This window comes from Selaginella moellendorffii, unplaced genomic scaffold, assembly GCF_000143415.4.
Source record: "Selaginella moellendorffii unplaced genomic scaffold, v1.0 SELMOscaffold_168, whole genome shotgun sequence".
NCBI classification, from domain to species: domain Eukaryota; kingdom Viridiplantae; phylum Streptophyta; class Lycopodiopsida; order Selaginellales; family Selaginellaceae; genus Selaginella; species Selaginella moellendorffii.
Window position 1 is genome coordinate 34,184 of NW_003314428.1, and position 16,173 is coordinate 50,356.

Genomic DNA, 16,173 nt, shown 5'->3' on the forward strand with positions numbered 1-16,173 from the left:
GGAAAGCATGAGAGTGAGGCACTCACTACTTAGCACGTCGCTTGGATTAGCTCGTTGAGCTGGGTGTGAAGATATTTGGAATTCACCAGTGGACATCTTGAGCAGAGGCTGCCAGAGCAATTGTAGTCGGGTCTTTGGCAACTGGAGAGCTCAATCAATCTCTTTGGCTGAAGTTACTCTAGATTATTTTTCAGTGGCTCCTCGATATTGATATCGATAAGATCGTTTGCTGGAAGGATCTCCTCAAGATCTTTGCGGACCAGTGATCGAACAGAGAGGGGTGCTCGGCTGTGATGTGTTACCACCACCACATTCTGCATAAACCCTAGCCTTAACCATTCCATCTCGTGGCCACTCTAGTCTCTGGGACAAAGGATCTAGCTCGCGGCCACTCTGGTCTCCAGGACAAAGGATCCAGCTCCCAATCCGTGGTGGAGTCCATTCCATCCTCTTCTGTGACAACTGCCTAGAGTTAACAACTATTGTATTAAAACCATGCACAACGTGTCTAACAGCCTCACTCTTGTCGAGACCCATTCTGATGAGTGCATCCAACAGCTAATCTGATCCATTGTGGAGGCAACAGCACAAGGAACTCCCGCTGAATAAAGAGCTGCCAGCCATTCTCGTGGGCCAGCACTTGCAAAACAAGTTTCATGACAAACTGTAAACCTTGGATAGCTCTGTATATTTCTGATAGCCAATTCATCAATCCATACTCCGCCCAAGCTAGCTGGGAAAACAAAGTTACATTTCACTCTAACCTCTTCAGACTAACCACCCTTTTCAGGTCATGCTTGGAGGTACTACAAACGATCAATTGCCACTTCTCCTTATCCAGATCATCTCCAATAATTTTTTCTGCAAAAATGGTGAAAACAAAAAATCGATATAAAAAAGAGACCTTCCTCCAACGATGTCCCAGTCTCTGCAGTTCCTGGGACTTTGTCAAGTCGGGAGTGGACTTGTACACGTCCATGGCTGTAACGCTTGAAAGCTGATGCCAGTCGGCACTCATGGCAAGATCTAAAACAAAAGGGACCTCAGCAGTAGTGATCTCGTCCAGGAGGGTGCCAAGAGCTGGTCGAGAGTGATCGGCAGCCTGTTGTCGCAGCCTGGGACTCTTGTGAGCCAGATTGTGCACGATAATTACCAAGTCAAGGCTTTATATGGATCTGCTCTCAACAAACCATTCTTCAGCTGCTCTTCTTCATATGATAGGTCCTATATAGAACCAATTGGTAAACCAATCAAAGCAGAGTAAGGAAGAAATTTTTACCTGAAAGTTAACGCCTACTGAATCTATGTATCCTACACTGCATGAAACGCTTTCATGACACTTGATGTCTGGAAAAAAAATTGTTGATATCAGTGTTCATGCTATGCCACCACAGTGCATAATATGGAGGTCTTTCCAGCACCCTGCCATGCCACTTGATTAGTAACATACGTGATTAATTAAAAAAAGTGATTTACCTCCAAACAAGAAGTCGTACCCATTTTTAGTTTCATAGACACGCTCTTCGTCACAGAGTTAGTGCTACATAGTATAGTAGCTTGACTTAGACCTTCCACAGAAATATTAAGACTCTTCACACCCTCACTGTCCACAAAACCTTTTCTACATGAGTTTTCAAGATTGTAGCACACCTGCACATTACCTGACGAGAATGAGCAACAAGACCTTGAGCAGCTCATCGTCTGAGGAACCAGAGGAGATGACTCAGATGCTGGAGCTGGTTGTCGTTCCAGATTGGTTCTTCACTTCTCTGGAATTTTTTCTGGGCTACGAGAAGAGTGCCTCCATGGTTTATAGTCAGGTATATTGAGTTGCCTCCCATTAATCGATGAGAAGTTCTACTGCTAACCTCTTCCAGAGTTTTGGTGCGGCTCCTTGAGAATCACTGGAGGATAATAACCGGAGGATGCAGCACCGTCTTCTTCTTCTCCTTGCTCTTGGCTGGAGGTGCTAAGAAAAGAAGCATTCATAATTCCAGATTTACCTACCAATCCGTGGAAGGCAGAGAAAAATATAAATTGAGAAAAACAAAGAGAAAATGCCAATCCGCGAAGAATCGGGCATTGAATTCTGACCTCCAGTGGAAAATATAAGTAGTCTGCAAGAACAGAATCCAGGAGAGAGTACATCTGCCCGCTGCCTCTCCCGTCGCTGAATGCATTTTTTTCCAGCCCTAAAAAGCCACATAAAATTTTTCTCTGATTTGAAACGACATGACCTTCGACAATTAGATCTTGGCCGTTAGATCTCAGCATATGCTGTCGCCAGTATATGCTATTATTATACGGGCTCTTTCGTTTAAATATATGAGTATGATGATGATAAGGGAGTATGATGATGATGATGATGATGGAGAGCCGTGACTTTTGGGATCATAAAAAATTTCAAATGCCTTTTAGGGTGGGGCGGAAAGCGATGCACGAGGAGAGAGCGTTGGTAGTGGGAAGGTACTCTCTCTCTCTCTCTGTGTGTGTGTTTGTTTCTCTGTTTGCAAAGGTTTGAGAGGCTCACGGCTTTCTCTGTGTCGCCATAGTTGTGCTGGATGATCAGCGAGAACAGGCTCGACGCCTTCCAGACTTATGCGGGGAACAAATCCGCCGGCATCCGCCTGCGCAGGTGCATTCGGTAGATCGACGTGCTCTGCTCGGAAATGCGACGAGGATTGGGAGTGAAAGGCGAAGAGGCTCTGATGGAGCGCACGACAGGGACGACGTCTCGGACAACGAGGGGATTCACGTTGTCATCGACGACTAGAATCAAGGTTCTTCACTCTCTTGCTCGTCGCTATTCTTTTTTCAAGTCTCTCAAGTCCCTGTTTGTTCCAGGTTCTCGAGGCTGGAACCACGACTAGAATCAAGGTTTTTCACTCTCTTGCTCTTCGCTATTCAACCGGAAATATGGTTTTGATCATGTTTTGGTGGGATCGTGCAGGGACGTACATCTGGAGCAAGGGACGTACATCTGGAGCAAGCCTGTGATGAAAGGAACGCACCCTTCTCCTCGGGACAGCCACAGCTCCACGGCTGTCGGGTCTAAGCTCTATGTGTTTGGTGGTACCGATGGAACCAGCCCGCTAGACGATCTCTTTGTTTTGGATACTGGTAAGCGAGTTCAATCGATTTTTTTTTCTTGTTCTTATCATCCGATGCAGCTACCAACACCTGGGGGAAACCCGACGTTTTTGGTGATGTTCCTGCTCCAAGAGAAGGACATAGCGCATCTCTCATCGGTGACAACCTGTTCGTGTTTGGGGGATGTGGGAAATCCAGCGATCCCTCAGAGGAGGAGTACTACAACGACCTCCATGTTTTGAACACGAGTAATATCCTGTTATCTTTCCTGGTTTTCTTCTAAACTCTTTTTTTTCCTGTAGATACTTTTGTCTGGAAGAAGATTTCTACCACTGGAGTCTCGCCTATTCCTCGGGATATCCATACCTGCTCTTCCTATAAGAACTGTTGCATTGTCATGGGTGGCGAGAACAGTGGTAATGCCTATCTATACGACATTCATATTCTGGACACAGGTACATACATTGTGCTGGTTTTAAACTTGCGAATTCATTTGTGTTTCCAGAAACAATGGCATGGCGGGAGGTAAAGACGACTGGTGCCAAGCTGATGCCAAGAGCTGGTGAACGCAGAGCAAGGCATATTATTCTTCTATGGGGGATGTAACGAAGAGCTTGAAGCTCTGGATGACATGTATTTCCTCGACACAGGTTGGCTTCTTCTTTTATTGACGTTGCTGCTGACAATATGGTTGCCGTTTTTCTGTGAAAAGATGCTGAGGGAGAAAGATCCATCAGAACCAAAGCTATCCATGCGTAAGGAACTTAAGAGAAGGCGGCAAGAGTATCGTGCCACGCCATTCGTGCTAGACAAGCAACGGGATGCGGACAAGAGCTTGGTTTCATCTCACGGAGGTATCTGCAGAAAACCTTGGACCTCTCCAAATTTTCTCTGTCAAACTCATGCTACAGAGTTTCAAGCTCACGTTCAGCCGCTAGGCGAGAAGATGTTCAAGGCTAGAGTACGCGACGTATTCAACTACGGATACACGCTAGAAGCCTCCATCGATGGGAAGCTCTTCCGTGGGCTGCTCTTCTCGTACAAGCCTGGCTTTGCTCAGGCAGTGCAATCTTACATCCTCAGTTACTCTCTAATGCCAGGAAGGAAAACATCACAGGAGGAAACCGCAGGACGTCCAAAAGGCCGTAGTAAAGGCCAACCGAGCAAAGAGGAGTTCAAAGAAACCATGGATATCCATACCTGCTCTTCCTATAATTATTAAAGTTTCACAAAGTCTTTATTACACAGCCTCACCTTTTTTTTGTTCTTCTGGATTATCAGTTGTTTCTTCTTTGTCTACACAATACAAAAGATTGTTTTTTAGTAATGTGCTTTTTTTTATTAGTTTACCTTCTTTATAATCTTCTGTGAACACGGACGTGAAAAGGTGATACACTACTAGAATCCTTCCTAATCGACTCTCTTTTGCAGAGTGGGTGCTAATACATGGTCCCTACTTTACACTTCTATAACGCAAAAGCTACAGGCTTGCCACAAAGAGGGGTATAAACTGGTGAAGTGCAATGATTTCCCTCCTCGGAAATGGTAGTGTGGTTGCTCTAGGATCTGACTGGCCTGTAAGCCTGTCAAATACTTTTTCTTCGGCGTTACATGAATGGTTTGTCTCAAGGTGGTAGCAGTGAAGCCACTTGGAGGAATCCGCACAGCCGTGGAGAGAACACTTCAGGCTGGAGTCATCCCGAGGAAAGGATTTCTGCATGGGACGTAGTGGCAGGGTAAGAGATAACAGATGAGAAACTGAAATGCAGTTTTTTTTTTTGGATTCACAGGTACACATCCTAGGCTGTGTATGCAGCTGCATTGGAGGATTTGGTTGGGTCGCTGACGCCAGGAAAGTTTGCCAACTTTGTGGTGTTGTCCGAGTCTCCTTTTGGACAGGGCACGGGCATTTTTCCTCCAGTGGTTGTGTTCGTTGGTGGAAATTTTGCCTTCCCTTCTTAAGGCGTTATTCCATAATTATTTGGTCTTTTAAATATAGCATATTTGCAAGAAGATTGGTGAGGAGAAAGCAGCCAGAATCATCAAGCAGCTGGTAAAGACCTTCAAAGAGATTTATTTGAGGGGCGTGGTTCACCAGAATCTCAAGCTCGACAACATTCTTTCCAAGCTAAACATGCATGACAAGTGGTGATCAGCACCTTTAGGAGATATCACAACAGCGAAGTACATGGCAGCTGAGGTGGTGGAGAACAAGGATTGGAGCTCTACATGGCAGCCATCAAAATGTGGGGGCTAGGAGCAATTTTATACAAGACGCTGGGAAAGGGAGGATACCAGCCAATGGAAGCATTTGATCTCGTGTGACAGGGGGCGACCTCTGTTTCGGATCCACGGCCAACATCTTAGAAAGGAGATCCTCCGCTGCAAACAAGCAAGGACCAATCAGGTTCAGGTTCGATCAGGTTCTGCAACACCCATGGATTTGTCAAAAATTGCAGCATTAAGACCGACAAGCTGTGAAGGAGTGGTGTGAAAAGGAGTGCTCCCGGCCTTGAGAACAACTTGGGCATGAAGAAAGTTTGAGTGGCTTAAAAGAAAATGCCAGCAGTAAGTTCCTATTTCCTTTTCACCATTACTAACTTCATTTGCTTGCGTTTTTCTTTTTTGTATTCTCCGGACATCAACATCTCTTATGTCTATGGCTGGAAAACATTTTCAGTGGCTGCCGAGAACAACTGCAGAATGAAAACAAGTTGGAACGAAAAGGAAAACGAGGGAGTTGAAATGTAAAGAAAGAATTGTAAAACGTTTATTGATATATAAATAAAGATCAAAATTGAATCGAGATCTTTCACTAATCATCCAATATATTTAAATGAAAGAGCGTCATTGATCATTGCAGTAGGTGGCTCTAATTTTATATATATATAAAATATTGGAAGTTTCAAACCAAATAATGAAAAATATGCAGCTTATTCACAATGAAATATTTTAGATACTGCTCAAGCAACGGAGATAAAAAAAAAAAAAACAAACACAATTCTAAATGCAATGAGCAACTAATGGGTGGTCTTGATAAATTATTAAAAGAGATAAATCCCTATACTAATGCATTCACAATATTGTAAGAAATAGAGAATGAAGTGTTAAAATTAACAAATTTTCAAGGAGGCATAAGTGATATTGTAATACATATAAAAGGCAATTAGACAACTGATCCAACATAATATAATGTACTAGGTTCAAATGATTTTAAACATTTAGTTGTACAAAGATGGTATTCATTGATGAATTTTTTTATTATGTCACTATGTACGATATATTTAAAACAAAAAATATGTTCAATATGTTTAAACATGTATTATCAAATCAATCATATACTCTTTCTTCTATAGAATAAAAACTTTATAGAACAAAGAGTATCTGATTAATTCAATGCTACATTATTAAAATTAAACATAATTTTTTTTACAAAGATGGTATATAGTACACACAATAAAAGATATACTCTAAAGTTAAAAGTAAATAAAGTAGTGACTATAGAAATGATATATTTTATAACTTAAAATAGAAGAGTTGAATAGCTCCAGCTATTATATCTTGTAAATAAGTTATACTTTTATCATAATCTTATGATTTTTAACTTTATGATATTGCACAAATATGAGACTATATCTAAGCTAATAGACCACTCAATATGAGTAGATTCATTGATGAATGTGTAATAAGTCTGTTATTTACACTAATAATTTGTGCATTGATACATGGAAAACAGATACATAAAATATCATTGAGACAATATTAGACACAATACAAAAGGCTACCATCTTAAAAAATGTGATTCATCATCACTTAAAATTTTATTTTTAATAAAGCAATCAATGGACCATTTTTTATTTTCTGATATGTTATGGTTTTAGAAAAAAAACAATATTATGAATCATCAATACCATAATATCAGGATAAAAACATAACTTTCATTGAAATTTTTTAGCCTCAATGTAAATTTATATAAAAATAAATTAAACATAAAGGTAATAATCTTAATTCATTTTAGCATTCTCTCTATATAAAAACATATACACAAAGAATCTTAATGATATAAAATATAATACCTTAACCTTTAGATAGTACTTCTAAAAAGCATAAATGTAAATATTATGAAGGGAGAGGATATCGAATACAAATATGGAAAAAATAATTCTAAAAAAAATATAATGTAATTTTAAAGAATATTTTTAAATAAATTTTAAAAAGTACTAAATATAATAAAAGAAAAAATAAATTATCTAAATTATAATATAAAAAAAGTAATTTCTATAAAAATATGATATTTTCTAGCGTAAAATAGAGGAGTTAATAGTTCTAGATATTTGTTGTGTAAAATATTTTCTTATTAGTAAACTTATGGTTGGCTAAGATGTAGTCTAAGATTTATATAATATCATAAATTTTCTACCACTTTATCCTACATTGCATTTATACATGAAAAACATAATAAGGTATAAATATGATTGAGACAACATTAGTACATGGACCATATACAGAATTTTAATTATATGATATTAAACCTATCTATATACCATTCATGAATTTTCTGATATATTATAGCTCTAGCATAAAGAAAAGATTATATATCATCAAACCCTACTCTACCCCAGTATAGAGTAAAAAATTACCATTCATTTATCATCATAAAGTTTCAGCATTCATAACAGTGTTATAAAGCCTTAATTTTAAATATAAAAGCATGAATATAAATAAATAATAATATTATTTCAGATTTATAAAAATAAATACAGAAATAATGTTTATGATATATAAAAGAATACTTTCTATTTTAAATATTACTCTCAAAATGCATGAATATAAATATTAGGTAAAAAGGGAGTATCAATGATAAATATGTAAAATATTAAAAGTTTTTAAAAGAAAATATAACACATAAAGCTAACATCTTTCACTTATTATTATGCAATTCCAAAACTTTCAGTCTGAAATGATGAAAAGAGAAACTCCATAATAATGTTTATATTTTTAAAATTTAAAAGATGTATGCACTTTAAGTGAGTTTTTAAATATATATTAAATATATTTTTAACATCATTATAATTTAGTGTACCTAAGTAACACATACTTTATTAAGAGGAGAAATTATATAGTTTGATAAGTCATCAAATAATAAGATTTTTATCAATTATATAGAGATTTCAAATAAAAGAAAAAATTAGTTAATAAAAAATGACTCATCTGGCCATGGGATCCCACAGGGAGAAATTCCATTTATAGAATATTCAAGACTTCAGTCAACAATCAGAATTTTAAATATAATTAAATGTACTGAGTTATATTTATTATGTTATGATGTTTGTTGGTGATGGAGTCAATTGTAGAAGATATTTTTAATAAAAATATTATGTTATGCTTAACTATATATCTTATAATTATGATTATGTTAAAAATTACAAATACGCTTACAATTCTTTGAAATTATTAAAATATCAGAAATAAACACAATACTCCCAGCGTAGCTGGGACTTTTGCTAGTACTCCCTTATTTAAACGTACTATTGGCATATGGCATCCGGCATCTTTTATTCCATTTTTAGAATATTATTTCTGAATATACTTATAATCCAACGGTTCAAATTCAAAAACTTCAAATAGAGGGCATAGATCAAGTGCCAAAGGGGTGGCAACGCTTCAACTTTGAATTGAATGACCCTCCAAATCAAGTGAATCTTTTAGGGCGTTCAAGCAGATTGTGAGCTGCAATCTCTCTCTCTCTCTCTCTCTTGGGTGGCACTGGCTTCATTCATTCATAGTAAATTCATATACTATTTCACTCTCTTGCTTCTTCCCTATTCTCTTTTGAGGCTTAAAGTTCCGGTTTGTTCCAGGTGCTCGAGGCTGGAACCAAGAGAAAAAATAGAAATTTTCGTCCACGGTTCACTTCCTTGTTCTTCAGTTTTGCGTTTTTAATGCATTGAGAGGGATTCCTATTTTGCAGCGCTATAAACCCTGCAGTATCTCTTCTACACTTGTATTTTAGGGTAAAGATGAAGTGGGCGCCTCGTCGATCCAGCGATCAGCTCCAGCAGCAGCTGCCGGGGTGCAAATGGGGCCACACCTGCAATGCGGTCAGGAATCTCATCTACATTTTCGGTGGCTGCGGCCGGGATGAGTGCCAGACCAACGACGTTCACGTCTTCGACATTGGTATAAGTTTCCTCTTCTGGGTTTTCCGGAAAATATGGTTTTGATCATGTTTCTGGTGGGATCGCGCAGGGACGTACACCTGGAGCAAGCCTGTGATTAAAGGAACGCACCCTTCTCCTCGGGACAGCCACAGCTCCACGGCCGTCGGCCTAAGCTCTATGTGTTTGGTGGTACCGATGGAACCAGCCCGCTAGACGATCTCTTTGTTTTGGATACTGGTAAGCTCCGAGTTCTATCGAATTTTTTTTCGTGTTCTTATCATCCGATGCAGCTACCAACACTTTGGTGATGTTCCTGCTCTGAGAGAAGGACATAGCGCGTCTCTCATCGGTGACAACCTGTTCGTGTTTGGGGGATGTGGGAAATCCAGCGATCCCTCAGAGGAGTACTACAACGACCTCCATGTTTTGAACACGAGTAATATCCTGTTATCTTTCCTTGTTTTCTTCTAAGCTTTATTTTCCCCCTGTAGATACTTTTGTCTGGAAGTCTACCACTGGAGTCTTGCCTATTCCTCGGGATAGCCATACCTGCTCTTCCTATAAGAACTGTTTCGTTGTCATGGGTGGCAAGGACGGTGGTAATGCCTATCTAAACGACGTTCATATTCTGGACAAAGGTACATGCATTGTGCTGGTTTTAAACTTGCGAATTCATTTGCGTTTCCAGAAACAATGGCATGGCGGGAGGTAAAGACGACTGGTGCCGAGCTGATGCCAAGAGCCAGGCACACAACAATCAGCCATGGAAAGTATCTCGTCGTGTTTGGAGGATTCTCCGATGATCGCAAGCTATTCAATGACGTCCATACTCTGGACTTAAGTACGTGCTCTTGCAGGTAGATTTGTTTCCTGTTGGTCTCTCATGGGGCTTTTACGTATTTTGTAGCGACTGGTGTTTGGGCGACTTCGAATCCCTCTGGTCCCGGGCCTTCTTCACGTTTTTCCCTTGCAGGAGATTCCGTGAACGCAGAGCAAGGCATATTATTCTTCTATGGGGGATGTAACAAAGAGCTTGAAGCTCTGGATGACATGTATTTCCTCGACACAGGTTGGCTTCTTCTTTTACTGACATTGCTGCCATTCTTGACAATATGGTTGCCGTTTTTCTGTGAAGAGATGCTGAGGGAGAAAGATTCATCAGAACCAAAGCTATCCATGCGTAAGGAACTTAAGAGAAGGCGGCAAGAGTATCGTGCCACGCCATTCATGCTAGACAAGCAACGGGATGCGGACAAGAGCTTGGTTTCATCTCACGGAGGTATCTGCGGAAAACCTTGGACCTCTATAATTTTTCACCTGCGATCTCCTACTGATCCACGAGTGTTCAGTCTCACCAAAATTGTGGAAATCTCGTAAGTGATTTGATTGTGACGTATTCACTCACTTGTTGTATAGGCACTTCGGATCAGGCTGGTCTGGAGCAGGATGTGGAATACATTGTCTGACTATTTTGTTACTGTTGGGTGTTCAAGCAATTTCTCAGTTGCTATGTATGCCATGGACTCTCTGTGGCAGTTAGCAATGAAATTGATGGATCGTGAAGAGCTTGCAAATTACAACTTCCAGAGTCAGTTTATTCGGCCTTTTGTCATCATCATGCAGAGAAGTGCCTCTGTTGAAATACAAGAATTTATCATCCGTTGTGTCTCTCAAATGGTGTGCAGCGGGAAATCTGGCTGGAAAATTACGTTTATGGTAACAAAGTTTTCAAAGTCAAGGTATCAATCCTTTATCAATTACATTTCTTTACAACTGCTGCAACAGATAGAGATAGTGGCATTGTCCATCTTGTATTTGAAACAGTAGAGAAGGTTGTCAGAGATACTTTCAACACATTACTGAAACTGAGAGCACAATATTCACAGACTGTGAATTGCCTTGCATTCATAAACAACAAGTTTAATGACAATATCAGCCTCAACTCTCTCGCATTTCTGCATTTTTGTGCCTTAAAGCTTGGTGAAGGAGAGCTGGATCTTACGGAAGATTTTCAATCATAATCTTAAGAATGATGATCTTATTCATTGACATTTTACATTATCATATCATATTTACACATTACCTACGTAATGTGTAATATAATATAATATCAGATAATATGTATATAATAGGCCTGGCTATGTCACGCAGTGTCCTCTCAAGTGACGCTAATAGTTCCTCTACAACTTCATTGTGGATTCACACATGTGAACTCTCATCTGGCATGCACACACATCATGTGGCTTCGAGCTACTGTCTATGGAGACATTGACAGCCCAGCATGAACGCAATGAAGGGCGTTGTGGATCCCAGGGACCGCTTCAGTTGCAAGGGGACCCTTGGAGGAAACTCTACCAGGTAATATAACTGAGGATTGATTAGTCATGATATGTTGTGTTTTGCAGTCTTGCTCTGGCCTTGGAGACTCGCACTTTGACTTGGCTGTGGAAAGTTTTGGTGACAGTGTATGTAGTGCAGCAAAATTGGTCTACAATTCTGAGCTATATATGCCTGGTGTTTACTGTTGCATAGCTAAATCACGTAGTTTTTTCACTTATGATTTTATTAACTATTTACATTTTACATTGACAGAATATCAAAATAAGAATCTTATGGACTTGATAGAATCCAGGCATCATAAGATTTGAAAAGTAGTTTTTATTTGGTGACCAAAGATGCATTCTACACTGAAATTCTAATGGAGCCTCTATGCTAATATCTAGATTGAATAATGAAAGTGCATATGTATCCTTAAGTCGGAGCTGCAGACAGAAATGTGAGGTGGATCAGTAGACTGGCTTACATCCTTCTCACTCTGTGTTCTTCAAATATTTTCTAGAATTATAGAGATTGTTTTGAATCAAGAGGTAAATTATAGAGATTGTTTTGTGCCACTCACTCATTTCAGAGGTAATAGTAAAGTAAAAGGTTTTTTAGTTCAAATTTTTTCTAAAATATTAGAGATTGTTTTGAATCAGAGGTGTAACATCTCAGCAACCAAACATGGGCTTTAAAGTTTTTGAGCCAATCTTGGGTTGTGTTGCAACCGATAAGAATAAGAATGCATAAAAGCCAATGACTATTATGGGAACACACAAAATATTATGTTTATTAGCAAGATCTTATTCCAAAGGTAATAGTAAAGAAAGGGTTTTGAGTAAAAGGGCCTTCTAATTATTTAATCAGATATTTAAATATAAATTTAAGTTGAATTATATATATATAAAATTATTGAAAAATATTGAATCAAGTAAAATTTTCAAATATTATATTTGTTATAAAATGCCATTTCTTTAAATTATTTAATACTTTAAGGGGTGTTAATAGATTTAGCTATTCTAAGTTTTTATTTCTCAAGTATTTTATCATTTAATTTTCATAGTATTTATCTTGTATATTATAATTTATAAAATGTCTGAGATACATTGCTGAAGCATGTTCTGGTTGATAAGGTTTTAAAGGCATATTAATTTTTTTTCAAAATATCTAATATAACAATTTTGAAAAGTGTTATTTTGAATTTGTGTTATGAAAATTCATGAATGAAAATCTAAAAACCTAATATTCTGTGAGAGGAAGAAACTAAGGTTTTAAAAGATCAGACATGTACATAGATGCCCATTGTGGCAGCAATAGTGATTATTATTTTGTATTCTACTCTATATGACCTACTATATCTGGTATGATCTATATCATAGACTTGTAATTTTAGGAAACAATTATATTTTATGTACTAAAATTCAAATTATATTAATAATATATATATATATATATATATATATATATATAAATATAAAATACAATATTGATAATTTTAGTGATAATATTATAATACAGTATGAAAATTATACATTAATGATAATATTATAATTTTTAATATTTAAAATTATTTATTAATTCACATATTTTTATGTAACAAAAACTATATTTATTAAATCTATTCTGTAGCAATTTTTGCCAAGGAAGCAGTGGTGTATAACAATCTAAACCAGCATATACACCATATAAATCAAATTGGGAGATAAAAGCAAGTAAGACTATGGAGATCAAGTGTGTAGAGGACGATCTATGTATTCCAAATATTGTTCTTAATAGAACAAGTGTTTTAGATGCTTCTAAGCTTGGCCAAGAAACATTTATAGATGTGATTGGTGGTGTAATGTAGATTGGACAGACAAACATTTCTCCTAAGGATTTTGGAGCATTCATGAGAAGTAGGATACTTTGTTTGAGTGATGAATCAGGCCACAGTATAGACATGTGTCTGTGGATAGGCTGAAGATGAAGGTTCAGAAATCAAGGAGAAACTTGGTCGAGGGGAGAGGCCTATTGTATGTGTGAAGGGCAGCCAAATTTCAGATTACAATGGCAAGTCTATTTCAGTCACATGTGGCTCTACCCTTTTAGTTGATCCTGAGTTAGAAGCACAGCTGCATGAATGGATGGTTGCTAGCTACGACACAACCAGTTTTGTCCATGTGACCAACTCTTCTTCTAAAGCAATGATTTCTGGTACAAAGACAGTATCTGAGATGTTGTCTATCAACCTGAAGGTTTCCAAGTTCTCTGCTATTTTTCGTGTTATTGTCAGTGAAAGAAATCTAGACTGGTGACTTCTATTACCCAGCATGCGTGAAGGTTGTCAATGGAAGGCAAAGTGGCAAGAAGGTTACTCAGGTTTCGGAAAGTATGTGGCAATGCAACTTTTGTGACACTGATTCTAGAGATATTTGGTTCAAATATGCACTACACTTGTGTATTCTGGACAGCACTAGACATATATGGGCAGTTGCATTTGATGATGCTGCTAATAAAATTGTAGGGATGCCTGCATATAAGCTGATGATTAAACTGTTTTTTTTTTTTTTTTGCCATAATGGACTCTATTCGATCAAAGATGTACAATCTGAAGATTCATTGCAAGCTCGAGAGCTACAGAGATACCGAGAAATTGAAGTTTTTATAGTTGAACTTGACACTTTAAAGAAAAAATGTGCAAGAAAACAAAAAAGTATGTTTTATTTCTTTCTACTATTGTTTTATAATTTGTTGTGTGTGGTATCAAGTTTCTAACTATAAGCCAAGTTAGAGCTTTCAAAGCTAATGTTGTGTAGAAGTTGATGAATGTTTAAAACAATTTGTAATAATGTAATTAGTTACAAAATGTTTAAATTAACTAAGTATTATTTTTTTAATGATTTCTTTTAGTTTTATGCATGCAAAACAGTTGATTCATGATAACATTATTACATTTTTTTTCTCTGTTTCATGTTAAGGGAGAGAGTTCTAAGAAGCTCATGATCAATGAGATGCTAATAAAGGATATCAACAACCACTGCTACCGATGGTCTTTTCGCACCACCAGGTGACACACAAAGGGAAACTTGTATTCTTTGAAACAGGCACAGCTGGATGTCTTATGTCAGTTGATGTTGCTAATGCAGAAAGTTCCAAAATACATATTGTTGAGTTTGGCCAGAATGCAAAGCATCTTTCAAGCGAGATTGAGCAAGGCAGTGTCTATATATTTTCACCTTATGATTAAATTTCTGAATTCACTTTTTACCCCTAGATAATAAACACTGGTAAGTCAGATAAAAAAAAGAAAGAAAGAAAGAAAGAATAAACATTTACTGTTAAAGGATCCCTAGCAACATCTTTTGCTGGTATTTGTTTCCATTCACCACACTCCATGAAAGACATGTCCAAAACAATGAGTGACCTATCAAAATATGTTATAAAATGGAAATGTAAACAGGGACAACACACTCTTTTCCATTTAAACCATAATCAGTAAATCTCACAAAACTATTACACAGACATCCCAAGAGTTTATGGCACTTGACACAGAATAAGAACCAAATGGCTCCAAGCATTCCTTCTCATCTGTTACAAAGAATCTTCCCACTAAATCTCCAGGTTTGGAATTGATCTTTGTAATACGCAGGACAATTTCATCTATAGAATTGTTCTTAATATTTTTTATGCCATCCACCGTGCATCTTACACAGCTCCCATCGTCTCTAAGAATTGATTTCAAAACCTAACTTACAAACGTTTTTATAGGAAAAACATAATAAGGTATAAATGTACTTGGACCATATAAAGAATTTTGATTCCAAAACTTTCAGTCTGAAAAGATGAAAAACTAAAATCCATAACAATGTTTATATTTTTTAAATTTATAAGATGGATATGGTTTAAGTGAGTTTTAATTATATATTTTTTAACATCATTTTAATTTAGTGTACTTAAGTAACACTTACTTTATTAAGAGGAAAATTTGTAGAGTTGAATGAATCATCAAGTAATAATATTCTTTTATCAATTACATAGATTTAAAATAAAAGAAAAAATTAGTACCAAAACTCAATATCTAAATGACTCATCTAGCCATGTGATTCCATAGTGAGCAATTCCATTTATAGAAGATCTTAAACTTCACTCAACAATCAGATATTTAAATATGATATAATGTTATGAGTTATATTTATTATATTATGATGTGTGTTGGTGATAGAGTCAACTTTAGAAGGGATATTTAATATAAAGATTATATTATGTTTAACTAAGTATGTTATGCTACTAATTTTTAACCTGAATCTCCTTTCATGAGAAGTTCATTTAGAAAACTCTTTTTAACATTTTAAATTCTTATTTCTATAAAATTTCTATTATACATTTCTTAGATTTTGTGAATTTATATTTTCTCAATATATCTAAAACCATTCTCCACTGCCAGCTTATGAGGTTTAATATAAATGTGGTAGCAAGTTTGATAGATTTACTTATGTATGTTTTTAACCAAACACATAATAGAAATTCAACTCATGTTAGTAAACTATGAATGTTAAAGGCATCATTATAGTTCAGATAAAAATAATTTAAGTCAGTATGCAACAAAAAGTTATAATTTCTCCAA

The 16,173-nt window shown here is 36.8% G+C and overlaps 1 protein-coding gene, 1 long non-coding RNA gene and 1 pseudogene across 2 annotated transcripts; 2 read left to right on the forward strand and 1 right to left on the reverse strand.

The window, feature by feature from the left end:
* Positions 1-669: 669 nt before the first annotated feature.
* Positions 670-2,178, reverse strand: LOC112343586. The gene is made up of 5 exons (XR_002991327.1): positions 2,095-2,178; positions 1,662-2,003; positions 1,477-1,603; positions 1,280-1,422; positions 670-1,224 (listed from the first exon to the last, which is right to left on the reverse strand). It is a non-coding gene; the product is annotated as an uncharacterized LOC112343586 (long non-coding RNA).
* A 172-nt stretch (positions 2,179-2,350) lies between these two features.
* On the forward strand, positions 2,351-4,351 carry LOC9663538 (nitrile-specifier protein 5). The gene is made up of 9 exons (XM_024667311.1): positions 2,351-2,466; positions 2,570-2,635; positions 2,951-3,120; positions 3,171-3,338; positions 3,393-3,545; positions 3,596-3,628; positions 3,663-3,740; positions 3,801-3,944; positions 4,002-4,351. Exons 1-9 carry the CDS (start codon positions 2,351-2,353, stop codon positions 4,310-4,312), a joined length of 1,239 nt encoding a protein of 412 aa, XP_024523079.1. The 3' UTR covers positions 4,313-4,351.
* A 4,748-nt stretch (positions 4,352-9,099) lies between these two features.
* Positions 9,100-13,864, forward strand: LOC9663533 (annotated as a pseudogene).
* Positions 13,865-16,173: the final 2,309 nt, after the last annotated feature.

Excerpts from the sequence above, each read along its gene's own strand:
- LOC9663538 (XM_024667311.1), top strand. The coding sequence starts at position 2,351 with ATGATGATGATGATGATGATGGAGAGCCGTGACTTTTGGGATCATAAA. Across the intron at positions 2,636-2,950 it reads GCCGGCATCCGCCTGCGCAG|GGACGTACATCTGGAGCAAG; the intron begins GTGCATTCGGTA and ends GGGATCGTGCAG. Across the intron at positions 3,121-3,170 it reads TCTCTTTGTTTTGGATACTG|CTACCAACACCTGGGGGAAA; the intron begins GTAAGCGAGTTC and ends CATCCGATGCAG.